Genomic DNA, 27,923 nt, shown 5'->3' on the forward strand with positions numbered 1-27,923 from the left:
GTGCAAAAGGACTGGTAACCATGCTGACTAGCATCAGTAAGGTCAATCAAGGGTGCCTGCTCCTGATTTTTCCTGGTAGATGGTACAGTATGGCTGGTAACCATCTCTGCTGTCATGCAAAAGCAAAAGCATGCTGCTGTGTAGCGCTGCTGAATCGCCTCTGTCAGTGGCATCTAGTACACATACGGTGACAGTCCCAAAAGGCAAAACAGGCTCCATGATTGCCATGCTATGGCATCTGCCAGGGCAATCCAGGGAAAAAAGGCACGAAATGCTTGTCTGCCGTTGCTTTCCCAGAGGAAGGAGTGACTGATGACATTTACCCAGAACCACCTGCGACAATGATTTTTGCCCCATCAGGCACTGGGATCTCAACCCGGAAATTCCAAGGGGTTGGGGAGGCTGCGGGAACTATGGGATAGCTACGGAATAGCTACCCACAGTGCAACGCTCCAGAAATCGACGCTAGCCTCGGACCGTGGACGCACACCACCGATTTAATGTGTTTAGTGTGGCCGCGCGCACTCGATTTTATACAATCTGTTTTGCTAAACCGGTTTATGTAATTTCGGAATAATCCCGTAGTGTAGACGTACCCTAAGTTAAGCAACTTCAGCTACATGAATAACATAGCTGAAGTCAACGTACTTAGATCGACTTACTGTGGTTTCTTCTCTGCGGTGAGTTGACTGCTGCTCCCCTGTCAACTCTGCCTGTGCACCTCTCACAGCGCTGGAGTGCAGGAGTTGATGGGAGAGCACTCGGGGATTGATTTATTGCATCTAGTCTAGACACAATAAATCGATCCCCACTGGATTGATTGCTGCCTGCTGATCCAGCGGGTAGTGTAGACATACCCTGAATGACTCTGTGTGCGCCTCAAAAGGGCGTGCCATAGTTTAGTAATCTGGGCAGAATAGCAAGCTTTCTTCATGATCTTTTGGAATCTACAGAATGCTCCTTTTAAGGGACCAATCTTGCATCTTGTTCATGAGAGTAGACTTACTCACTCAAGTTGTCCCACTGAAGTTTAATGGAACAAGCTGGGTGGGGATAGGTTGCAAAACTCTAGCATCAAATTTGAGTTTGTGTTCTACACTTTGGACCACATTTTTGGCTCTGAGACTCTGAATGGTGTCTGAAATGTTTTATCCTCTTACCACAGGGTATCACAAGTGTACCTTGCTGTTGATGATCGTCTCACTTCTTTGAAAACTGATACTTTCAGCAAAACAAGGGAAGAGAAGATGGAGGATCTTTTTGCACAAAAAGAGGTAACATGCTGCTTCTGCACCAGTGAAATGCAGGGTGAAAATAGAACACTGCTGTACCAGTGTAACACTGCTGGTGGCAGAGTACTGAAAAATCTAAATTTTTCTTTGGCAGATGGAAGAGGTAGAGTTCCGGAACTGGATTGAGAAGATCCAAGCAAGGATGCTTTCACCTTCATTGGACACCTCTCAGCAGTTGCAGTCAGTCTTTGAGTCTCTGATAGCTAAAAAACAGAGCCTCTGTGAGATGCTGCAGGCCTGGAATAACAGGTAAGAGAAATGCTAGCAACCTAGGTAGGAGATCCTGCTGCACTTTCTCCCTATCAAGTTTGTTGCTACCACGGCATAGCAAGATATTGCAATATTTTGCTAATGACTAGTCATATTTACACATGAGTGTTTGAAGGCGAAAATTTAATAAGTGGAGTTATATTTATACAGATCCACTTGTAAATGGCCAGACTTCAGTGTGTGGCATTATAGATTGTCTATTTCAAGCCCTGTTGTAGAAATTGCACAGACTTACTGGAGAATCACAATTTGTATGGGAAACAGGGCACAACTGAAATAAAGGCATAAATGAGGAGGTAACCCATATAAGGCAATTGATCCTCTGCACAACACTTTGAAGTAATCTCACATCTGAGCAAATTTGAAGAGAAACATTTTAAACACAGGCAACTTATCATTTATCTATTCCACTTGCAATTGTTTAAACTATCTCACGTGGTCCATGTGTGACTTTGAAAACTGTTCTGACTTCAACACTATGGCTCCTACTGTGAGGTGCGAGGAAAAGAATTATCTGTTCATACCTAATTGCAACCTTTTTTTTAGTCACACAGAACATTTTATTAAGTACCAGATGTAACCAGAAAATATTATGAAGACACACATTTGACTAAACCTCAGCATGGACAATCTTTAGAGATTGTCTGAGGGCTTGTCTGCACTACCGCTTAAGTTAATGTAACTTGCATTGCTCAGTGGTGTGAAAAAGCCACCCCCTAAGCGATGCAAATTACATCAACTTAAGTGCTATTCACACCAGCACTAAGTCGGCAGCAGATGCACTCCCACCAACATAGCTTCCGCCTCTCATGGAGACGGGGAAACTATGCTAACGGGAGAGTGCTCTCCCGTCGGCACAGCACATCTTCTTCACCAGACGCGCTACAGCACCGCAGCTGCATCAGTGCAGCTGCACTGATGGAGCGCGGTAGTGTAGACTAGCCCAGATGCAATTGTTCTAATTGAATATACTATTTATTTCTATTACCATAGTGCCTAGGCATCTAGTTGTGGACCAAGGATAATTCTGCTTCTCTTTTAGATTACAGGATCTCTTCCAGCAGGAGAAAGGTAGAAAACGCCCCTCAGTACCACCGAGCCCTGGAAGACTGAGACAAGGTGAAGAAAACAAGGTAATCTCATTCTGTTACATTGAAACCGCCATTCTGGTTAGAACCAAACTGATCTAAAATAGCTTCTCCCATCTTTCAAAAATTTTAAAATAACTTTCCTACTTCAGACGATGTTGTACCATGAAACTACATGTTATCTGACATTCTGTACAGTTACAGTGAAGAAAATTTTAACTTTTAAAAATACAAAAGCTTACAGTTGTTTTTCAGTGCTTGTAAGCTATCAATATGATGTCAATCTAAAAATGAAGACTGATGTTGAGGGTGTTATTTCCATTTTGGAAGACCTTTTATGCACTGGCTTTTGTATCACAATATAATTGGTGATTTAGTTCAGAGGAGGTAGTTTAACGGTTTGCCTTCCTATTAAGTTTTATGGTTCTCTCTCATTTTACTTGAGAAGAAAAAAAAACGCATGAAATATAACGAAAGTAAAGCAAACATTGTAAAAATGTAGGAAGTATTGGGTAAAATTCTGATGTAAAGGGACCCAGTGGAGATAGGGAAAGCGTTGAAAGGAATTATTGTATCCCAAAGGGTTATAGGTTGTATCTGGTGATAAACTCACTAGCATAAAATAAACCTAGTGTCCATGTACAAGAAGGAACTAAAGCTAAAAGGAGTTGCAGCATAATCCAGGTTTCAGATGGAAAAGAGGAAAGTGTAATTATCAAGAGGTGGGAAATGGGAGTATTGTAGAGCTGAAATTTAAGTGTGTTTAAAATATGTTAAATACTAGAACTGTAAAACATTGCAAGTGTAACTTTGATAGATATTTCGTTAAAATTGCAATCTCATAACTTTATAGCATTCTACATGATATCTGTCCTTTCTGTGGCCAAAGCTAGCTAACCTTTGAATGAACTCCTTTTTTAGTTTGAAAATGCATTTGATTTTTTTAAACTACACTGTAAAACTTAATAGCACAGGTATTGAGCATATTTCCTTAGGTATAAATCTGAAAATGTCACTTATGGGAGATAGTAATTAATAAACTCTAAGAACTCGTGGCACAGGGCTCTAACTTGAGAGATAATGAAGAGAATGGTCGGCCATGATGGCAGTAACCTAAATCCTACTGTCTCTTTTAGAGTGCAGCTCTTACTTTTTACAGACACGAGCAGACTTACAGAATCGTATCTTAAGACTTGCATGTGCTGCTACACATCAAGCATATATGATGGCGCTGCAGAAGCTGAAAATGCTAGGAGTGGATGGGGGGGAGGGAGGCTCTGCTTTTGTAAATGTGATGCTGCTTCATTTTGTATTTGCCCCATCATAGGGGATATAGCTGAAAAGAGAATGGAACTACTGGCTGCTTCCTCAGTAATGTGTATTCGGTTCATCTTTTCACAGATCAGTGCAATGGACGCCTCTCCCCGCAACGCTTCTCCAGCCCTACAGAATGGAGAAAAAGGTCTGTTTAGATAATGTGTTCTAGTAAGGACATGATAGAATTGCTCACCTCATCCCCATCTCAACCGAAATAATTAAAGCTGCTAATGCATCGGTGTAGGTCTGTTCTCAGACTTTCCATTTTGAGACCATTACACTACTATGTGATACAGATGCATATCTTTTTTTCCTGTTGTCAATTACAGTTCCATGTAAATATCCCTAACAAAGGAGGAGAGAATGGAAAGGCAGCATATATCTGGCATAGAATCAGAATTCTTTTCACATCCACATGTTATGGTACAAGTTTTCCTGGAAGAATTAATGGTCTTTAAGGTTTTTAGCTTAAAACTCCCAAAGGTGCAACATGTCACTGAGCTCTGGAAGTTTGAAACAATGGGCTTGTCTAAATGAACACTGGGGTGTAAATCTACCCCGCACTAGTCTGCCATGTGGACTGTGGTGCTGCACTAAAAGTTCTCTAGAGTGCAGTGACCTACTTCTATTTCAAATTGGGGTGATCAATAGATAAGGATGCTGTTTGGCACAAACCACTCACCCAGCATGACTATTACCACAAAACCGTTTTAAGAATCTGCCAAGAGATATTTTGGTCGTATATCTGGTACCAATCTGGGTTAGCCCTGCCTTGCTGAAGTTCAAAGCTATAGCTCAGTTGTGCAGTTGGTTAGTGTGTACTGCAAGACTGAACAGTATTCATGCATGATGGAACTATTGTCGTAATTGAATTCTGCCATACAGGAAGGATTATAGCATAAATTGGATTGAAGTACTATAAAGCTTATTAGTGTAAAAATTGCCTTTGTAACTGTCCTCATTGTGTTTGCACGTAATTGTTACACTCTAATTTTAAGAGATTTAAGCCATTAGCCTCAAGGTTGCAAAGAACCATCAAACTGTGAAATCAACGTAAACTCATGCAGTGATCATTAAGTCTTGGAAACCATAGCTCTAAAAGAACTGCCCTGTCTTTTTCAATGTGTTATTAACGCTAAACCCTAATGAGGCTATTTTAAATGTAATCTTAATTATTTTGCTGATTACTTTATTTATCCCTAACTATTAACAGTACATTAGGTTAGAATGTAGCATGGACTGCTGGAAAACAGCTAGTCCCTGTCAGAGCTTGGTTTTAATCTGCCTCTCCTAAATATTGTCATGTCTGAGGGGAAGAAGCTGCATCTCATTCCCATTGCGAAAAACATTAGTCATCTCCTGGTTCAGATTTTTATACTAAACTGCATATTACATTTTCATTTCAAAACACACTATTTTCCCATGGAGTCTTTTGAGTGGTTGTTCAAGGCAAGTTACATATTATCTCAGTAATATGGGAGAGCCAATGTTTTCAGGTTTCTTTCAAAAGTTACAGGAACTCCATCAAGAGGAGTAGGTTGAGAGCTCTAGATTTTGATGTTATAAAATCTAATGAATTGAAATGTTTCTTAAAAATTCATGGGCGGGTGTTCCTCTACGGTATCTGCAACCCAAACATCGTGGGTGAGAAATGCACAGTGACATGGGCTAACCTATTGTCAGAGGTGAATGGAATGCGGTAAATGAATCTGCTGCATGAATGATGAAAAAAAACTGGATTTCTTATGTTCTCAATTGTAATATAGGGATGTATTAGTAACAATATTATAGAAGTTTAAAGTGATGATCAAGTTAAAGTTTCCAAAAGCTCTCACTAGAATCACTCTGAATAAAACTTTCAAAAGTTTTTTGAAAGTGACTTGGATGCTTAGGCACCCTATTTACTTTCAATAAATCCCATTAGGAGACTAAGCAGCTGGAGTGTCTGAGGCCTGGTCTAAACTAGAATATTAGGTTAGCATAACTACATTGCTCTCCCACACCCCCGAGTGGTATAATTAAGCCAACCTAAGTCCCTCTGTAGACAGCACTAAATTGACAGCAGAAGTCTTCTGTTGACCTAGCTACTGTCTCCTGTTGGTGTAGCTAATCCACCTCCCCTAGAGTCCCTCTGGTTGGCCTAAGCAGCGTCTGCACTGATGTGCTGCAGCGGCGTGCAAGTGTAGACAAGCCCCAAGTCACTTTCAGAACTGGGACTTAAGCGCTTTTGGAAACTTTCCTACTACCCCACCTAGCATTTGTGCTCACTCTCATTATGCACTGCTCCTCCACTTTCCAAGTGAAGGGTCTGTTATATTACATGCCATGTATGTGAGGAAAAATGGTTACCCAAGTGACTGTCAGTTTTTAGTGGAGGGTCCGGGATGGAAGCAGATATTAGTTTTGGTTGGTAATCTCAAATGCTTTCCTGTGTCCTTGTTCTTTTTTGTATGTTCAACAGATGACCGTTTCTTGACAACCTTGTCAAGTCAGAGCTCCACCAGCTCCACCCACCTTCAGCTTCCTACCCCACCTGAAATTGTGTCAGAGCAGCTGACAGGGGGGCCTTCCTTTGCCAGTTCACTCTCTGAACCAGACACCACCAGTAGCTCAGAAGGTACAATTCAATGACTCTTATCTCCCTCTCCCTTTGGTTGTGTGAGACGCCACATAGTGGCTAGCATATGAAACTACTGGTTACTAGATTAATGTGACTGCCTCGCTAAATGATGGATGGTGCTGAGAACCAAACAGTTCACCCGGCTGACTGGTGAGCTTTAGACACTCAAAGTGGACTAAATATTTTGAAGTGTGCTTGAGTATTGCAACAGGCTTCAATGGTGGGAACCAAAATAGTGTAAACTTATAGTAATGGTGTCCTGTATCATGTAACCTGTGATCCAGGGCATCTCATCAACCTTCTTCAAATGTTTGAATGGTACCTAACTGTGTCTCAAAAATACATGTGCTCCTCTCAAGATATGCTTGTTGCTAAAGGTTCTGCTGCAGCTGCAAAAGAGCTATTGGTTTGTTACTGCATTCTAATGAAGAATGGCCATGAACCACTCTCCTTCATTGGTATCCTCCTTTCTCCCTATGCTTTCTTCTCCATATCACTGACCCTTCCCTCTTTGAATGAAGAATAAATTCATGTTCTTCAACACTTAGTTTTGGCCAGAAAGGAATCATTGTAAGAGAAAGGCACTCTCCTTTCTCCTGGGACTGAATATCCTGGAGAACTCTTATCCAAGGTCAAGATCTGATCTTTGACTTATTTCAGGCACGCATATCTGTCACAAGGGCGCAGTGCTACAAGGCCATCCAGCTGATGTAGCTGAACCAATATTGCTGCATTGCGAGCTGCCATCCACCAAACAGCTTCTCTGAGCGAATCTTGATCCAGGGAGATTTTAATAGGTTGGCTACGAAAAAGGGCAGAGTTACAGTGCAGATTTTCACAAGCTGTACTATAATCAGCTGCATGAGACTGTTCATATATTCAGCAGCATGGCTTAGGGGATAGGACCTTTGGATTGAAATTTAGGCAATCTGGGTTCTATTAATGGCCCTGCCACAGGCTCACTGTAACTTGAGGCAAGTCAGTGTTGGGCCAGTTTTTTACATTTGGGCACTTAATGGCAGTCTACCTTTTAAGAATTTGGCCCTTAACCTCACAGCCTCAGTTTGTATAATGACAATGATACTTAGTTTACATGTGAATTTCTTTGAGATCCTCCAGTGAAATGTATGATAGAACAAGGAATTTTTTATTTCCCAAGATTACTGCCCATGTGGAAATTCAAGTAAAGTTTGATTGTTCTGGTGTTTGCTTCATGACCCACAATTAATAGTCATACCCTCATTCTAGATGTATTTGATGGACACTTGTTGGGATCTACAGACAGCCAGGTGAAGGAGAAGTCTACTATGAAAGCTATTTTGGCAAATTTGTTGCCTGGAAACAGCTATAATGCCATTCCATTCCCCTTGTAAGTAATATATGGTGCTACCAATGGGCATGAAAATTGTGTTGTGTGTCAAATACCAAACTGATGTCCTGGCTTAGCTACAGAAACTGAAATCCGTGCAACTGTTCTTGCTGAACAGAGAAACTAATAGTCATAACTTGGCTTTCCCTGCACGTAAACATCACTGGATTAATAGTGTGTTCATAACATCCAATAGTATATAACTTGCTTGAAGCGAACCCTGTTTTCTCCAACATGTTAATCTTTCTACTCTTCACCACCATCTGTGGTACATAATGGGATTTTAAATTACTCATGCCTGTGGCTAATGTGCCATCTACAAATATTTGTGATGGGAGAAGCCAATACTTTACAAGTCCATATGAGGCGTCCAAGTCACAGAATCACTTGTCTGGGGTGTATTTGGTGAAATCTGAACTTCACCAAAAACTCCACCTGTTGCTTCATCACTTCCCTGGAGCTGCTATCGTTTAAGGATAATCTTTTCTGATTTTTATACAGTGACCCAGATAAGCACTACCTAATGTATGAACATGAACGGGTACCCATTGCAGTCTGTGAAAAGGAACCAAGCTCCATCATAGCTTTTGCGCTCAGGTATTTAAATTGATTCACTCTTCTTTGGGTTTATCCCAAATGTCTAAGAAATCTTCAGTGGCCTTTCTGTTCAAGGAACATGTGAAAACCCCTTGCAGCCGCTACTTCTATAAATATGAGACTTTCTTCTAGCCCCATATGAGAGCTCCATGCGAAATTGAAGTGACAGCCCTTGTACATGGGAAAATTAGACTGTCTGCAGCTTTCTGAAAAATCCTTTTAGATAAAATAACTAGTGTTCAGAGCTAGTTGTTACAAGACAGAGTAAAATAGTCTCTCAAGGACCTTCTGTGGGGTTTGTTTTTTAGCTACAAGGTGGGCATCCTATCTCTAGGGGTTTGTTCTCCTCCTTGCTGCTACCTCTGAATTAAAGCAAATGGGTCGGTATTGTAGGAATTGTAACGTACACTGTTAATCTTTCCCTTTCAGTTGCAAGGAATACAGAAACGGCTTAGATGAGTTATCCAAAGCATCTCTGAAGAGCAGTTCTGAAGAAGGGCTTCCACCAAACAGGTGACAGACTGGCTCATAACAGGCTTGGCAATGTTCTAGAGCAGGGGTGGCAAACCGCGGGCCACATCTGGCCCGCCAGCCGTTTTAATCCAGCCCTCACACTCCTGCTGCGGAGCAGGGTCGGGGGCTTGCTCTGCTCCGGTGCTCCAGCCAGGGAGCAGGGTTGGTGGCCACTCCGCGCAGCTCCTGGAAGCTGTGGCCTGTCCCCCCTATGGCTCCTATGCATAGGGGTAGCCTGGGGGCTCTGCTTTGCACGACCAATGGGAGTTGTAGGGGCGACACCTGTGGACAGGGCAGCGCACCGCAGAGCCATTTGGCAGTGTCTCCATTTAGGAGCTGTGTGGGATGGGGGTGGCATTTCGCTGCTGCCGGGAGCCACTTGAGGTAAGCGCTGTCTGGCGCCTGCACCCCTGAGCCACCCCCTGCATCCCAGCCCTGATCCCCCCCCCCCGTCCTCTGAACCCCTCGGTCCCAGTCCAGAGCACCCTCCTGCACCCCAAACCCCTCATCCCCAGCCCCACCACAGAGCCTGCACCCCCAGCTGGAGCCCTCATCCCCCCCCCCCAACCTCCTGCCCCAGCCCTGATCCCCTTCCTGCCCTCCAAACCCCTCATCCCCAGCCACACCCCGGAGCCTGCACCCTCAGCTAGAGCTCTCATCCCCCTCCTATACCCCAACCCCAATTCCGTGATCATTCATGGCCCGCTATACAATTTCCATACCCAGATGTGGCCTTCGGGCCAAAAAGTTTGCCTACCCTGCTCTAGAGAGAGCTGAGTGTGGTCCTGGTTTGGGGGGAGGGGGAGCCAAAATCATAGCTGGGGGCCCCTCAATGTGCTCTTATGGAACTGCCAAGTACTTCAGTTTTCTGACAGCACCCAGTGTCCAGACGGTGTCGTCCCCAGTTTCAATAACAGCTGTCGCGTAACAGTAATTGAGGTCCCATCTGACTGTGGGCCCTTGTGCTGTAGCCTCCTAACCAGCTTGTCCTCTGAGTTACATACACACTAGGGTGCGGCGAGTGGGCTGCTCCCAATCCTGCAGCTGTGCTGTTTGGCACAGTCTGTTATTGAAGAGGCCCATAGTCCTGTTTACTCAGCTTGGTGACTTAGAGAAGCAGTTTCTGCACTCTGGCAAGTGGGCCTTCCCCACTGAGATACGGGTGGGTGATCTCTTTCCTGGACAGTGGAGGGAGAGGCGTCATTTTGGAAGGAAGCCTGGAAGTCCACGAGGGGTTGAATGTCTCCCCACAATATGACTCTTTAAATCTGTATGGGGAAGAGGATGTAACTTTAACTTTCATTCATTTAAAATGTGGGATAATCTAGTGCCCGGGTGAACAATTAGTTTATTTGGCTCACATGGAAAACTTAGTATGGTTATAAATAATTCAGAATGTCTTTCCCTTTCAGTATGTCGGACAACAAACCAAAGAGCAGCAGCCCAGTCCAATTGCCTGAGACTAACGTGGGGCAGGCAAACCGCACAGCCGAAGCAGAACAGCGTAAGGTTGTTTTAGAGAAGTCGTATCCACATCACAGGCCTGCTTTGATTTTAATTACTGAGATCAAATAAGCTTAAGTGTAGGTTTGGATGGAAACTAAGTTAAAGGGAAAATACAAACTTGGAAACCAAATCCGATTTGTTCTAAGTTGGGCATAGTAAATTCAGTTTTTGAACTGCTGATATTGGCTTGAAAATCAGTCTGTTATCTGCTCTCTATTTTAAACCAGGTCTCTCACTGGTGTTTTTCTCCTGGTTCTCTTCTCTTCTAGTAACAGGTGACCTCAGTTCTTTTTTTATGTAGCAGACTTAAGTATTCTTCTGTGGGCTTTTGTGCCCCATATAGAACTCCAGTTGTGTTCCCAGTATTGTCTTATGATTTTAGTTATTTTTTTTAACAATACTGGTTAAAAATATTTTGAAATCTGGGGAGGAGGGGAAGTTGTAAAATGCCATGAGTACTTATCAGTAGAAAAGTTTCCCAGATGCCAATGATTCTTACAGTCAGGAAAGTTCCTGGTTTTGTTTTGTTTTGTTTAAGAGGTGTATCAAATTGTGAGCATGGGAACGTTGCCTGTGTGTTAGGCTTTCTTCAGCTTGTCTCTCTCTGCCCCCCCCTCCTTTTTTTAAAGTATTGGCACTTTAGCACTCCAGTGTAACAATTAAGCAGTCAGCTCAGTTTGATGTGTGCAGTTTCTCCAATGACTTCTGAAGTATTAAGGAGTAGCATTCTGTAACACTAGGTCAACTAACCTTTTGCTTTTAAATTGATTGGAGGGTGGGAAATAGGTTACTGTTGAATGGGCTTTTCCCCTCCTGCTGGAAAAGTCACTTGAGAAGATTTCTGTGGCCACTTCTGGGTTGTAGTGACTATAGAAACAATGGTGTCCACTCTTTCCTTTGCTCACTCACTTTAGCAAAAAAGGTTTCCGGAGTTCTATCCTTCTTCCGTGGCACAGGAGGAAAGAGCCCTGATCTGTCTGCCCAGAAGAAAGAGACCTTACGTGGTGCAGATAGTGCCTACTACCAGGTTGGACAGATGGGCAAGGAGGGTCCAGAGAGCCAAGGAGCAGAGACTCAAGGTATGCTCTCTCATCAGTTGCATCTTTCAGCTAGGACTGGTGCATCTCCCAAGATCTAGTCTATTTAAACAAAGAAACAAAAAAAACCCAAACCCATTCCAGCTGGAATTTTCAAAGAAATGTAAGCATTAAGTGCCCAAATCTCATTGAAATTCAGTGGGCTCCTCTTGAAAATCCCAGCTTCCCTCTTTACTAGACAAGGGACCTTTTTTAAGGCTCCAGGCCTATAGTATCAAGAACAATACATCTTTGGTTTCAGGGTCTTCCAAATTCCTTCAAGTTGGGCAGGTGTAGCGTGAACCAGCGGGCTTCAGTTCATGAGTAGTAGAAAACAGAAGGAAAGGGATGGGGGAAACTGCATTCACATAGGCTAGAAAGCTTAGTGCTGTCATCATGCTTCTCTAGTATGAGTGGTAGTGGCACTCGAAACTCTCTCACACAGAGCTGTTATATTGGGAAGCTTGGCCTGGAGAGATTAGAGCAGTGGTCCCCAACCTTTTTCGTCTGGCGGGCACCAGACAACGAGCCACGGAGGACTGTGGCAGCAGACGAGCATCTGCTACTTGTCGGCAGCATTTCGGCGGATGCTCGTCTGCCAGCCAGTATGCGGGCGCACTTAGATGCTCCGGTGGGCGCCATAGCGCCCATGGGCACCACATTGGGGACCCCTGGATTAGAGTAAGACAATTGCTCCGCATGCTGTTTTTAAGAAATTAGTTATATGAATCTTTCACTTCATGGTTATCTGTCAGCAAATTTAATGAACAATGCGTTTTCTTTATCTACCTAAAGTATGTTTTGAGGACTCTTCCAGTGACCATCGTTTTTTATAGCACACTGAGTCTGAATCTTATTTCTAACTTTGTAATTTGAAGCCCAATTTGACCTTGAATAGTGGAAATGAGGCTAATTCGGTTAGTGAAATAAATGATTTGTGTGTGATTGTGACTTTTTAACTGTTCATGCAGCATCTAATCATCTTCTCAAGGGGTGCTTTAGAACTACTGCTGCTAATAAAAATAAACATTTTGGCAAACCCCAAAGATCTTCCTTGAATGTGAATTCTATTCAGTGCTAAGCATACCTTGTTATAAAACTTGGCTCCTGATGCTAAACATACATGCCTGACTTAATGTTCACCTTGCCTTTTTCAGATGAAGCAGATGGAGGGGATGCACAAAAGAAGCAGCTAGCAAATCCCCATGTGGAACTTCGTGAGTAGGAAATAATTTGGGGCTCTTAATTGAGAATCACATGGTGGCATACTGCCCTCTTCTCAAAATACAACACTACCTCCCTAATAAAACGAACTGTCAACTCATCAACACCACATCTTGGGCAGGAAAATGTCAGGTTGCAGTGCAATGGCATTCTTCCTGACAAGTCCAAGTGTTATTTACAAAAACAGCCCTACAAAGTCTAAATTACCATCGCATCTTGTTTTGAAGCGCTATCCATTGACATGTAACATGGGCTGATTTTGTGTCGGTATTAAAATAAAAACAAAACTCACCCTTTTCTTTTTTTAATTACTGCTTGGCCAGCTTTCTACACTCTCTTAAAGTATAGGAATGGATAAGAGAGTAACTGTAACTTAAAAAAACTTTTGTAGTGAGGGCAAGGGATCTTAAAAGCTCCTGAAAAATATTATTGACTGGCCATCTCTCTTGGGAAAACAAGCCTTGCATCATCTAATTAATGAAGGACCTTCTCCCTCCACGTCTCTCTGCAGAGTTTTCAGATGCTAATGCCAAATTCTATTGCCGGATTTATTATGCTGGGGAGTTCCATAAGATGCGTGATGTGATACTCGGGAGCCGTGAGGAGGACTTCATCCGCTCCCTGTCTCACTCTCTGCCCTGGCAGGCCCGTGGAGGCAAATCAGGAGCTGCGTTCTATGTGACGGAAGGTAAAACTGGCTTATTTATTTCTTCCCCTTTCGTAGCGAAAATCTTCTTAACCGTTTCTTGTGGGAGGGGTGTCTTCTGTACCTTCAGTGCAGCACTTGGGGGGTTGGAGAACTAAACTAAAAACCCCAAAGCACAACTGGAGGACAGGCTTTCATAAAGCACACACTGAAAATGCCAACAGTACCCACGCTTCAGCAGTGCTGAAAATAGCTGGCCAAGGAGGTTAAGTATAAAACTCCTACTTTCTCATGGATTCAGGGGATGCCAGTTTTTAATATAATTGAATGATTACAGTTTTCTTTCAATCTTTCTGGCTTTCACGGCTAAGGCAAATCAGACTTTTTTTTTAATTCCTTCAAATGAGCCAACACCTAGAACTGTAAAGCCTATGGGCACAACTTTCTGCTGCTAAGGTTTAAAGAGAAATTTACAGTTTATAAGGTACACAGTTGAAGTTAGATTCTTGAAGGGTTTGGTGGGGTGTGTCTATACTTACAATAAATGTTGTTTTCTTACATCTGGATTTACATAGCCTTTCTCTAATGTTGAAACAGATGACAGATTCATTTTGAAGCAGATGCCCCGTCTGGAGGTCCAGTCCTTCCTTGACTTTGCCCCACACTACTTCACTTACATCACTAATGCTGTTCAGCAGAAGGTAGGAGCTTGTATAGCCTGGTTTTTGGAACTTGGCTTTTTATTTAAATAGTTAATTGTTTTCAGGCCAGTGGTATTAAAATGAGGGAGGCTAACAGATATGAAAGGTATAATGGGGAGTTGGGTATATATTGGCAGTGCGATAGAAAGGATGTGTTTTTAAATAAAATGCAGAAATTTTGCCAGGACTTAAAAATCAAATGTATTGGGATGAAAAATGAAAGTTCTGGTGCACAGAAAAGTAATGCTTACTACCATAACCTATTGGAATGTTATCACTCTGTTCTCTTGATTAGAAACCAACGGCACTGGCCAAAATACTTGGAGTGTATCGGATTGGATACAAGAACTCTCAGAACAACACTGAGAAAAAGCTGGATCTGCTTGTCATGGAAAACCTTTTCTATGGCAGAAAAATGGCTCAGGTGAGGACTAACTATGCGATGCATCGTTCTCTTCCACAGTGCTTCTTCTGACACAGAGAGCTGCAACAGGGCTGCCACTGATACTAATGGGGCATCTTCACCCTAAAGATGTTGACTCAGGCCTTGTCTACACTTATTGCGGGGGTTGATGCATGGCGATCGATGCATCAGCGGTCGATTTAGCGGGTCTAATGAAGACCCGCTAAATCGACCACAGATCTCTCTCCCATCAACTCCTGTACTTCCGCTAAACAAGGAGCGCAAGGGGAGTCGACGGGAGAGCGTCTCCAGTCAACATTGCATAGCGTGGACCCCACGGTAAGTAGATCTTAGTACGTCGACTTCAGCTACGTTATTCACATAGCTGAAGTTGTGTAACTTAGATCAATCTCCCGCTGTAATGTAGACAAGGCATAAAAGTGCCATCTTCAAATGGCTTCTATTGCTATAGTTAAGATTGCAACCTTTTTTCCGTTAGATGTCCTTTATTTGTCCTTGCATCTCTGGCTATCCACGGTGGCTTGCCCTGAACTGCAAGGTTTACACTGAAGACTCAGAATTTTTTTGAATGTTAGAAGAAAATTAGCCAAAATCACACACAACTTAAAATCTGACTGTCTTTTTGGATCAAACAAGGCTTATTGCTGACCGTCTATCCTTTCCAGGTGGTTAAATCTTGACCCTATGCCTAAACTACTATTTGAAGAAATGTGGTGATGGTTTAAGCATATTATAGTGCCTGCTGTATCTAATTCTAATGGTTGTAATGTATATGTGATCTGCTTGTCCTGTGGTGGCTTGTTGCCTCAGAGACATCATATATTTGAGCTTAACTTCTTGCTAGACTGGAGCACAGCTGTTTGGTAGCTGAAGGTGCCAGGTTTTTAGGCCAGATCAACAGGTTTGTATGGCCTACCTCGTACTGTGTTTGCAGCAACCACAACTGGCTACAGTTCTACAATTAATACTCTTACCTTCCCAGCCACACCATGGCCTGTTTCATGTAAGAGTCACCCTCTCCTGAATGTCTTCTCCTTATGACTGACCTGTGGGGTTCCCAGTAAGCAGAATGTAAACACCAAAAAAGTGGCAGCATCCGCTTTCTTTTATATTCAGCAGTTTTAGGGAAAAAAATCACATCAGGTCACATTTAAACGCCAAATCATAATACAATAAAAACTGTAAGCAGTGTACTGACATCTTCTTTAAGGTCCATTGATTAGTTACCACTCAATCCCATATATACAACTTGGGAGTAATTGATTTAAGGGTGAGATATTTGACATTTCATGCTCTCCTAGTAAAACAATTTGTAGTCTTTGATACACTGGTCTCTCTAACAGAGTGGAAAGTGGGTAAAACAGATTTTCTTCCAATGAAACAAAGTGCTCTTGTCCTCCCCTGCCAGGTGTTTGACCTGAAGGGCTCCCTGCGGAACAGAAATGTGAAAACAGACACTGGGAAGGAAAGCTGCGATGTTGTCCTGCTCGATGAAAATCTGTTGAAGATGGTACGGGACAACCCTCTGTATATCCGCTCCCACTGCAAGGCTGTGCTGAGGGCTTCCATCCACAGCGATTCCCACTTTCTTTCCAGCCACCTCATCATTGACTATTCTCTGCTGGTTGGCCGTGATGATACCAGCAATGAGCTGGTGGTTGGGATCATTGGTATGTAATCTTTGCTTTTGCTCTTTCAAGTACTTAACTTTAACTTCATGGACTTTGCGTCTCTTATCACCACAGTACCATATCTGTGGTTATTCGTGACTTCTGCATCTTCCTTTGAATTGTGTTGGGGGCGGGGCGGTTCACAATGAACCTTTCTGAAGCCTCCCTTGGAGTCAGAGCCATATCTGTGGCTAATATATTTGAAGAATTATGTGGATGAATGACCCCATTCAAACATTCACTGGATCCACCGAACTCAACAAAGGCACATGTCATGAGCACTTGCCTTTCACCTTGCTGAAGTAAGATCACACTGACTGTGAAAGCTTAAGGATTTCTCACTCCTTTCTTTCTGGCCTGCCTGTTGGCTCGTAACCCTAGCTGTCCAAATGCTAATATGCGTGCTGAGTACGTTTTACAGTCATTTAAAGGAAAGTCAAGTTGGTGTATAATTTTGCATGCCTTGGCGTCCATGTTAAAATAGAGAGTGGATTATTTATGCCACCTTACATACTTCTCCTCACTGCCTTTCCTGTCCAAGCTGAATGGCAATTTAAGTCAACTTGCAATAAACTTACAGAGAGGGGCCTAGAAAAAATTCGTAGATTTGATTTAATTTTTTGTTTAAGACTAGAAGGGACCTTATGGTCATCTAGGCTGACTTCCTGCATTGTACAGGCTGAAGAATTTCACTTGCTCGTTCCTGTATCACACCTAATAACTTCCGGTTGAACTAGAACACTCCTTAGACAGCCAATCTTGAATAAAAGGTTTGGCTGGTGAATCCACCGCATTCCGTATTTGAAACCCCTTGGGGAAAATCAGTTTTCAAAATAAAGATGCCAACTCATCCCAAAGGATGTTTCCAAACTGAGGTCTCTTAAGATGGGAGTTAAGGAATACTCTGTGCTCCCTATTGAGCTCTCAGAATGGCTTTCAGCATTTAATAGTTGAAAGAACTGAAGCCAAAATTTCACGCCGTTAAAAGCAGCAGCCCCAAATGTTCCATGTACAGTAAATGTAAATCAGTACTTCCATTAAGTGGAGTTTGTTTTGATTCTGCACAATTAACTAGACTGGCCATAACTAAATGTCATGGAGGGAGCAATCTCTTGCGTTGGCCTGGGAAGGATTTAGATGGCCTAGTTGGTCTCCATAACTGATTCCCAGGAATTTCTTACTTTCAAAAAGTTTGTTTTGTTTCCAACTAAAGTTGGAAATTGCACAAACCTATGTGTCTTTTGGGAGAGCAAGGGGGAAAAAAACTCTACCAATACTGGGATGTTTCCTAATTTATATAATGAAAACAGCGTGAAATTGTAGCTCTTCCTCTAAACTAAAAGCACTGATGATGAATATTTCACTATACCTCTACGCCGATATAACGCAACCCGATGTAACACGAATTTGGATATAACGCGGTAAAGCAGCACTCTGAGGGGTGGGGCTGATTGACCGTGTTATATCCAGCTCTCGCAGAAGCTGGAGCCCGGGCCTCTTCAAATCACCACTGAAGCCCTGCTGCTGCTACCCCGGGGCTCTGGCAGTGGGGCTTGGGCAGTGCTTTAAAGGGCTCGGAGCTCTGGCTGCTGCGGGGAGCCCCGGGCCCTTTAAATCACCATCGGAGCCCTGCCACCACTACCCCGATATAACGCGGTTTCACCTATAACATGGTAAGTTTTTTTTGCTCCTGAGGCCCGCGTTGTATCAAGGTAGAGGTGTATTTTGCATTTTCATTCCCACAGTTGCTTAAGCAGTGTCAGCCAACTTTCAAAGTAGTGAATCTCTTCATATGAGCTAGCTCTGTACCAAGAGCACTGTAAGCAAACTTAGTGGAAAAATGGGCACTTCATCTATTTCTCTTGTCTGCTAACGGCGGGATCTGTTGTTTTCCTACAATAACCACTACCTGCATTTGTTAGTTGTTCGGGTAGCATTTTACATCAGATTAGGTGTTCCTGCATATACCCTGAAACAGATGGTGATAGTACATAATTGTAGGCATTATGGAAAGCTTATTTGCCTCTGCTGAATGATGAATAAACATATCAGAGCAGTAAGCATATGGATCTCTGACTACATGTCACGCTGTTTGTCCATCACTTCCGCTGGTACCTGTCACACTAAGGTGACTTTGAATACATTCAAATTCAAGATCTACAGAACTAACTCTGGTCCTAAAACAATCTAAAGCTTTGCATCATTTATTCTTTTGCTTACCAATGTCCATTTATACACACTGCTCTTAACTTTTCAAGTGAGAATTGGTTGTAGTTCATCTATAATTTACACATACGCACACGCTCTCTAAAACTTATTTATTTATTTTCTGGAAATCACATCTGTTTTTAACCGGAATCCCTTAGGGAAGCATGCCTTGAGTATTGCTGGATTGAGTTGAGAAGAGAAAAATAATTCCGTATTCCCTGAAGAACCGATGGAAATAGTTTTTTTTTATTCCTCTTGCGTTCTACTCTTTGTGCTTACAAAGATGCCACTTTTATCCAAAAACAGGCTGCATCAGTGTTCCCACTTTGTTCTGTTTCGATGCGTTAAATACAAGGAGGCGAATTCATACCTGAGGTCATTGCCATTTGAATAGCTACACAAAGGGCTGATGCTAGGACCATCATTGTTTGCATTTTGTTAAGTAAATTCTCTTCTGCCACACTGCTTGTGCATAGCTCACCACAGAGTGTGGGCTATTGAAGGGGTTTCAGTAAATATTGGAAAATATCTGATGTGCAGTGATGGAAAATCTGTAATCAGCAGGTCTCCGTGAAAGCAACAACATTCCCTTAAAAATAACTCTTTCCGTAAATAATAATAAGCCTTGAATATAAGGCTGGGCAACTGCAAAGAGTAAGTGCTAGGATGAAGACTAATTGATGTTGCTTACAGGGACTCTGTACAACATGTGGGAGAGTAATAAGAGAAGCAGGATCATCTAATGAAGAATTTTTTTTTTAAACTATGTTTTTCTCATAAGCCTGAGAAGCTGTATTGACTTGAGTTCACGTGCCAAGGAGAAAGGTTTAGAAGCAACTCTGGGACTTTCCTGCCCAAGCCATGTTGTCCTCCTTTCCTTTTGTTCAGGGTCACCTCTGGCATTCCCAGCCCTTCTTTCCATAAAGGAAAGTTGGGAGGTGCTCTGAAAGCCGCACCGGATGCTGTTTGTGGGCAAAAGAGACTTTAATAAAGGGTAATAATACTAGCTTAAAATGAATGAGTTGCTAGATCTTAAGCCATCACTGGGCACCCTTGATCATCAACCACCTTATGAACTGTAGGACCAATGTGGGGCAGCTCCTTGCACATGTAGGGTTGGGGTCAGCTGGATGAAGGAAAGTTCATAACTAGGTGCTTGGAGCTCTCACTAATGTGAGTGAAAGCAAAGCATATCTGAGCAATATCTTTCTGCACATAGTGAATAGCTGGTGTGTTCTCATTGCTACTGAGCTATTTCCCCTGCCAGTGCGAGACCGCTGGCTAAGAATGTGAAATTGTTACGTTGGCAGCAAATGATCACAACTTTCTTTGCCATATGCCAGGAATGTACTTCTAATTACCCAGAAATATCTATTTGGAATATGAACTTCATAACACGTCTTTCTCTATTTGTAACAGATTACATTCGCACCTTTACCTGGGACAAAAAGCTTGAAATGGTGGTGAAGTCAACAGGCATCCTGGGAGGACAAGGTGAGTCCAAGACACACCCAATATTATTTCTGATAATCCACTCTATTGGCACTGCTGTTGAGATTTCAGGCAATACTGTATTCTCTCTCCTTCCCCCCCCCCCACCGCTCTCTTTTTCTCGTACAAATTTATTGTTGCAACTCTTTCCTCTTCTCCCTCATTCCCAAGGCTGTGCACAATGTAAGAGTCTTTTGGTCTCATAATGTATCTGCATGGGTAGTAGTGTTAATTGGCCTATTACTTTTTGTAGGGCAGGGTCACCTACATATCTCATTGCTCTCCTGTCTTAGAGTAACGCTATCTCCATATTGTTGGGTTATTTGCAGGGGTAATTAATCTTTTAAAGCAGATTCAGACATGCCCATTTCTTGGTTTTGGGGAATGAAATCTCTTCTGTGAAAACTCCCCGCACCCCATGTGCTCACACCGTGATTCCTCTCTTCCGCCTGTGACCCTTCCTCCAGGATAGCACAGCCACACTGCCTTCCCAAACCATGCTGAAGTGGCTCACGCTACTCACGGTGATGTCAAAGTTCCCCACAGCACAAGCTGTGCCAGTTGTGGGGAGCTCAAAGGGGAAATGCTTACAAATGAGCTGTCAGCAGCTCAAGAGGAAGAATTGTCTTGTGGCTGAGGTACTTGACTGGGATCCTGGAGTCTGTGTTCAGTTCTCAGCTCTGCCCTGCCTGGTGTTGGACAAGTCACTTCACTTCTGTCTCCGAGCCCATCTGTAAAATGGAGCTACTACTTCCTTTGTCTTGTTTGCTGAGAGACCCTCACAGTGTGTGTGTGTGTGTAGCACTCCGTGCTATCGAGCCCCGAGGCACTAGTGTAATACAAACCTGATTTTTCCTGTGTGAACTCTGGTCCATCTCAAACTGTGGCATTATTGTCTCTTTTTAAACACTAGGTAAAATGCCAACTGTGGTCTCTCCAGAACTGTACCGGACCAGGTTTTGTGAAGCAATGGACAAGTATTTCCTGATGGTGCCGGATCATTGGACAGGGCTGGGTCTGAATTGCTGAGCTAAAGCACACGTTGTGGTGGGCAGGGAAGCACAGTGAAAGAAAACATTTCCTGATAGAAGAGGACACACATACCCTGGACTTTACGTTGCCATTCCAGCTCCCTGCAGTAGGCAAAAGGATTGCAAACCTGCGTCTGCACAGGCCATGTGCATCTGAAATGTAAAATCTGCCTCTTACCTGCACTTCAGTTTCTGACATGAGAGGATTACAGATAAGGCTGGCAGATGCAAGCTATGGTAGGGATCAGAGTTGGAACATATTACTCAAGAAGATTGAGAATGGGGTGATTTATTAGCTCAGCCACAGGAAAGCGGACAGCATCCAATACAGATTTTTGTACCCTGTCCCACATATCAGAGCACTGAAACCTGGTGCTGGCCAGTTTATGATGGATCACTTTGCAGAGAAGTAGGTGAGCTCTGCAAGTATTACACAACTTGTACAGTGGCTAACGTGAGTGTGAATCTGTAGAGCGGATGTGTGTGATTTGCATCAGCGTCTAGTGTGATAGTGCAAGGGACATAGGAAGCTTTGAAATAAGCACCCCGGTCATGGAAAATCTAAGTCAATTCATATCCACAACATTCATTACTGCTGCAGTGGTCTGAAGCAGACCTTGTAAGAATCAGAGTGAATAACTTGTCCAGTTATGCACTGTACAAGTTCTGTTCTTACAGGCTTCTGTAAACAATATTTGTGTGTGTTTTAGCCAGCTATGACCATTACACTGTCCTTTTATTTGTACTGAACTTTTATGCAGCTAAGTTCATTGCAGTAAAGTGCAATCTGCCCTGCCTGTCATAACTTAGTTTTCAGCAGCCTCACACACAAATGGAGCTGTCGAACACTGCAAAAACTGAAAATAGGAATGTAAACCAGACATTCCCAAAGCCCCAGAAGCAAACTAATTAAACTGCAGATCCCTCTTATCGCTTTCAAGAGGGACTTCTGTGCAAGAAGCACTGTCTTGTCTTGCATTATGAATCATGCTGCTTTAATGGTAGCTTCTTTTTTAATGATACTAACGTCCTTTGAAGATAAATTCCAATCATTTCATTCCCACAAAACTTTGACTATCACATTCCTTCAAAGTAAAAAGTCTTGCAGCGCAATATTTTTCTTAAGATTCCGCATCCGGACCTGAGTGACATTTCATACATATAAACCAGATTGAAAACCCTTCTAAACAATATTTGCTTCTGCAACATTGAAATGAATGTTCAGTTTTGTTGGTGCTCTGTGTGGAAACGGAATTAGTAGGTCTTTTTGGTATGATGTGCGGGGACCTGTGGATCGCCACAACTTGACAATAAGCACTTCTTTTCATTTTTATTCATTTTACTTGTTTTTTGTAGATGTGCCAAGAGTTTACTTATTTTTAGCTTCAATACAATAAAGGCCAGTAAAAATGAGGGTATTGTATGTATGTTAGAGGCAAGTTCCATTGTCCTTGGCACTTAGGCAACAGCTAAAATTAAACATGGCGTCTGAGACGGCACAAGTATTCAGGGCCATTATCTGCTATAATGGGCTGTCACTAATACTAGCTTCACTGCAGTAACTGAGTCTTAACTATGCATTTCCCTCTACCCTGCATTTCTCTTTATAGGGTAATGGTAATTCATATACCCAAGCATAGGGGTTACAGAGGGTGGATAGGGCAGTTAAAAAATTTCAGCAGTGGTGACCTGATCCAGGTTGGTCGTATAAAAATGCAGCTTGGTGCTGAGCTGCTGTGAAGTGACGCTGCTGTAGCGTTCGTGTCCTGTCAAGAAAAAACTCCATTCGATTCTTGCATTTGGTTGACTCTACTGTAGAAAGAGGAAGGAGAGGAGTCTAACGGGTTTAAGCTGGAGAAGTCCCATTCCCTTTGTACAGCGTGATTGTTCATGATTCTGGCTCCGCTAGTCATCAGAACCTTTGCAGTTGCAGTGCACTCCAAGGATGGCTGAAGGTGGCACTGCTGCATGTCTCCCTACAGCAGAATCCCATAAATCCAGCGAGTCAAGCACTGATGCCTGAGGTGCAGCTGTTGCATTATTTATGCAATTTCTTACCTCTAATGTTCTAACTTACCTCAGAATCATGCTTACCTGAATATATCTGGTTTTCACTGGGGTTGTGCTTTTTGCCCAGTTTGACCATTAAGTTGGCTTTGTACAAGGTCAAGTGATTTACCCGGTATCATGGAATTACTGCTTTTAACTAAGAATGCAACTCAACCATGTTTTCATCCCGATTGTATGTAGGTTTTTCTAGCTCTAGGAGGAAGCAACACTACACATCTTCCCCAAAAGAAAGAGCCCATAACATTGACTTATATGGCTGCCCCAGGTTGATATTACAAGTTTGCACAAGTTTTCACCTTTTATTTCACTCTTCTCCAGCTTACCCGGAAAAGCTAATTTATACACTCTTCTCTAACCCACACTGACAGCTTAATTGACACACTGTCAAGTGGATTTTCTCAGTTATGTGGTAGGAGTAACAGACCAAATCTGAACATGGGTAACATTCAGGTTTCTGCTCTCTACTATAGTCATTACACTCTGCAACATCCTCATTTTAATACAAAGAATAGTTACTCTGTAGAGTGATGTATGGTCTTTTCCCTATGCTGCTACTTAAGCTGATGGTTATTAGTAACTCTGCTAACCATGGTTCTGATGTAACATAGTCAGTACTCCCCATCATTGGGATCCACAGACTGAGACCTTCAGCACTGCATGAAGAGAGACAGATGTAGAACTGTCTTTTTGAGTGTGTACTTCAGCCAGCTGATTTGCAATAGTACTACTTGAAACCTGAAAATGTCCCTTGAATTCAGGGCCAGATCCTCTGCAGGTACAAACTGGCATAGTTCTTCTGAGGTCAATGGAATTATGCCAATTGACATCAGCTCAGGATCTCTCCTGTGACGTTGGTGGTAGCACTCAGGCAGTAAATTACTTGTCCTGGTCTGACTGAGGCTGATAACAAACAGTGCTGGCCTTGGAAAATAAAGGGGCACCGATATTCACTGTGATCTTGAAGGTTTTGCAGATTTGAAGTACTTGATGATCTTATTCAACTGGGGCAAAGTTCAAGAGGCAACACCTACTGAAAGGCGCTGCAGCACATAGCTATATATTGTGCAACAGAAAGGAAGTGTCAGCGACAGTAATGGAATTGGCAGCTCCTTACGGGTGTTCTCCATTAGGATAAGAACTATCCTAGCATTTCACCTGCTACAAAACTGAGTCCCTCCAAAAGAAAGCAACAAGCAGTATTTTTGCGCACAAAAGACAGTGTTTCACATCTGAAAACTCCTGTCAGGGCTAAAATGAGGCTGGTGAGATGCTGGTGTCTGACTATCGCAGAGCTAGATCACGATCCCTGAAGTATTAATACGGGGGACTATAACTCGCAGTATTATGGCTCTGGTTAGTGCAATGTTTTCTCTTAATTTTGTAACACGGGTGTATGTACATAGAGTAAATAATCAACCACAATTGCAATCATGAAGCAGCACTTTCTCAGATGCTGCATTAACTGTTGTATAAATCTAGGAGTTCAGGCAAATGTGTTAATCTTGTCTAATTCAAGAAGTGACAACTCATTTTTGTGTTACAGTATCTGTATAGCACAACTTCTTTTAATTGCTTGGGGCTGGATTCTGCCACCCTTATTCACACGGTGTCACCTTGCTATATAAGTAGCCCTATATGAGACCAAAGGAGCTGCGTGCATAGTAAGATGCTCCTCAGTGTGTCTAAAAGCATAGCAGAATGAGACCCTTAGTTACCAGAGATGAGATGACCCACATGCAGAAGCACTCAATGTACCATAATATGTATATATTTCTATTGTACCTTGGTTCCAGCTGTGTTTTATATGATTCTGACATGTTAAACTATTTAAAAGTAACTGCCTTGACTACTTGGAAAACTGAACTGTATGTAGATAGCAGTCCCAATAAAGTAATTAAAATATACTTACTACTCTTTACATTCTTTACATGCGTTTGACAAGAATCTCATCAAATTATAGCCAATAAACCTTGCGTGACTACAGGGGCACTGGCATAATTTAGGCAAGATGGCTGAAAATCTTTTTTCCCCACCCCTCCTAGCCAATAATTGGGTTAGTCCCTAATCTCAGGGTATGTCTGCACTGCAGTTGGGAGGTGTAAAGGCAACATGGGGGTCCGCCCAGGACCCTAGGTACCTACTTGAGTGACTGCCACACATGTTATCCAGGCTTCCCTGCTCTTGAACTCGATTTGATCCAATGCTAGATCAAAACTAGCTGGGGTCTGTCTACACGTGCTGTAATCACACCTCCCAGCTGCAGTGTTGACATACCTTAAGAAGTAAAAAGTTTTCATGGTCCCTCTTGGTGAAAGGGGAGGAAAATGATGACAGCAGGCTGCTTGCTCAATGAGTTTTAATTTTGAGTGAGCACAGTAGTTTAACATCTAAATTAGAGCAAGGTTGTATGTGGCCCTTTTGCATGTGATCACTCACTCAAGCACTCCCATGGGAGTGAATGGGCTTGATAAGCTGGCCTTAATGTGCTACCATATTGGACACCAGGTTTAAGAACGAACTAGACTCCCCTGATTTTGGACAGGTGATGCTGTCAGTAGGCAGAATCCACCTCAGGAGAGGGAGCGTTGTATGCTGTCATGACACTCTGAGTTGGCAAAAGTCATCTCTTGATATCATGGCTAGTATTATGCAGGACTGTATCAGTCTAAGTACTTTGAATCCTCTCTGGAGATTCTTGCCCTTGCCAGGAGATGGACTTGGTGGATTGAGGGGGCCTCACCACCACAAGGGAGCCTATGGTAGCTGTAGTATTGCAGGTGGGATGCGAAAAGGATAAATGATGTAGGAAGGAACCAGTGAATAACAGTCCTTTCATAGCAACTCAGTCTCTGTATCGAAAATAAAATAGCAGCTCACCTTAGTAAAACGTGTGGGTGGGAATGATTGAAACATGCTTAGATTTGGGTCACCAGAGCGCACTCACTGGAGCTATTGTCTCCATATTTGCATTTTTACATAGCATAGAAGGGAGTCCTTTAAACACCGTAGCCTGATGGGGTCAACAGATCTCTCCTACTTTGAAGTGAATGCACATATCTTACCCGCCCGCGTAGAAGTTTTGCTTTTAGTGCATGTGCTGTGCAGGGTGATGCATCCGTTTCCCATCCTGCTTTAAGATCGTTACTCCTATGGAGGGAGCTGTCATCTTTAAAGACTTGGTGAGCAAATGCATGGAATAATCCCTTACCTGGCTTTGAGGCCTCAGGGCTGCTCTGACTGATGTGGTTGGTATTTTCCAGAGCTCCTTGACATAGGATCTCAGGCCTGATGCCCTGGGTGATTTCTAAGAGGAAATAACACACACTTCCAGCCTCCTGTTTAAGGACTGATTTCTCCACATCACATCTCCTAATTGATGACTCGTCACGTCATGCAGCACTTTGTTTGTGACCGCCTCTCTTCCAACAGGAGGGCTGAAATCTGGTCCATGTGCAGGATACAGACCATCCAGGTCCTAGCTCCTTAACACCCTCTTCATTTCAGATTGGGCTCTTGAGGGGAAACCCTCAATACAGCTACCTATTAGGAATGCCGTGTGTCTGAACAACCTTCATCTATTTAACCGGGTCAAGAGATTTACTTTTCAATAATCTGACTTTAGAGGACTAGCCATAGGGATCCCTTTAATCTCTTCCAAAACCAGTAACACTGACTAGAGACATGCTTCCTTCTCCTTGGTCCCAAACAAATGATGTAACTAAGAGCTTTGCCCCAACAGTTTAAAGATGCCTGAGATACTGGCACTGCAGTTGGAAAGAATCAGTGCTACTCTGGCCAGCAAGTGTCCAGTGGTTCTGGTTCATTTTTTCCTTTTATGGACATATGTGAAGTATTTTTTCATTGACGTTTTGTCATGCGCTTTGCTTTCATTTTGTTTTGAAAAGTTGTTGCATCTGAAGGCGTCTGGTTTTGGGGAAAACATTCAATTTGCTTAGAAGTCTGTCTGACCTCCATAAGAATGAAGGGCTAGAGTTAATTGACAGAATGGCTGGAGGTTTTAAGTGACTTGAACAATTTTGTTTCATTTTTTGGGATTTTTCTATTAAAATTCTGTTTCAAAGTCCATCAAAAACCTTTTATTTTTGTGCTTTACTAAGGGGTTCCTTCTTATTCCAAAAGCTTGTTACCTTTTTGTGTATGGACTCTAATGTATTCCTCTACCAGGCACCCTGGTGAGATTATACACTGTGGAGTGGTTACATTTACCTTTTGGAGGGCTCTATTCTCAGCTGGTTACTTAGGGCATTTAGATACTTATTAGCCCTGCACATTAGAACTGCAGAGAATAACCGGCTGCTGAAATAGAAAAGCTTAATAGTGGGCATTTAATGGTCCCCTTTTATCCAGAAATATCTCAAAGTGCTTCACAGATTGTACGCAATCACTTCTACCTCAGCCTCTGGGAGTGGCAGCACAGCAGTCATGCCACAGTAGCGAAACTGGATAGTGAACTAGTTTGTAGTGGAAACGCAGAATTGAAGATCACGGGGGGAGCTTAGGTACATGAACGCTTTGGTCGGGGACCCTGGGGAAACATTCCCTGTTCTCCCCAGGAAGGACCATGTACATTTTCATAACCCTGCCTCAGCACGGTGGGCTGGGCTAGATGACCTTGAGGGGTCCTTTCCAGCCCTATGTTTCTATGATAACCACCAAAGAGCCAGGTCCTCAGCCTGTTCTGGCATCACCAGGAAGGCTGGAGGCAAAGATGGCTTGATGCTCCCAAGTGAAAAGTGGAGCCACTAACCTCTCCTGTCAGACCTGGGAGCTGAAGAAGCAAAGGGCAAGT

The 27,923-nt window shown here is 42.9% G+C and overlaps 1 protein-coding gene across 5 annotated transcripts in view; it reads left to right on the forward strand.

Annotated features, from left to right (window-relative positions):
• The window catches only part of PIKFYVE (phosphoinositide kinase, FYVE-type zinc finger containing), a 97,461-nt gene extending 72,444 nt beyond the window's left edge, over positions 1-25,017 (forward strand). For 4 of the 5 annotated variants that reach the window (XM_045033113.1, XM_045033112.1, XM_045033114.1 and 1 more), the window contains 17 exons: positions 1,166-1,274; positions 1,387-1,541; positions 2,605-2,695; positions 4,052-4,112; positions 6,429-6,584; positions 7,836-7,956; positions 8,458-8,553; positions 8,983-9,066; positions 10,479-10,570; positions 11,487-11,651; positions 12,806-12,865; positions 13,384-13,560; positions 14,116-14,219; positions 14,515-14,643; positions 16,052-16,313; positions 19,941-20,015; positions 20,926-25,017. In XM_045033113.1, coding sequence (XP_044889048.1) covers positions 1,166-1,274; positions 1,387-1,541; positions 2,605-2,695; positions 4,052-4,112; positions 6,429-6,584; positions 7,836-7,956; positions 8,458-8,553; positions 8,983-9,066; positions 10,479-10,570; positions 11,487-11,651; positions 12,806-12,865; positions 13,384-13,560; positions 14,116-14,219; positions 14,515-14,643; positions 16,052-16,313; positions 19,941-20,015; positions 20,926-21,041 — 2,053 coding nt within the window. In that variant the 3' untranslated portion in view covers positions 21,042-25,017. Of the gene's footprint in view, positions 1-1,165; positions 1,275-1,386; positions 1,542-2,604; positions 2,696-4,051; positions 4,113-6,428; positions 6,585-7,835; positions 7,957-8,457; positions 8,554-8,982; positions 9,067-10,478; positions 10,576-11,486; positions 11,652-12,805; positions 12,866-13,383; positions 13,561-14,115; positions 14,220-14,514; positions 14,644-16,051; positions 16,314-19,940; positions 20,016-20,925 lie in introns of those variants that run through there. The other variant, XM_045033115.1, reaches the window with a different exon arrangement.
• Positions 25,018-27,923: the final 2,906 nt, after the last annotated feature.

This window comes from Mauremys mutica, chromosome 10 (genome assembly GCF_020497125.1).
Source record: "Mauremys mutica isolate MM-2020 ecotype Southern chromosome 10, ASM2049712v1, whole genome shotgun sequence".
Taxonomy (NCBI): domain Eukaryota; kingdom Metazoa; phylum Chordata; order Testudines; family Geoemydidae; genus Mauremys; species Mauremys mutica.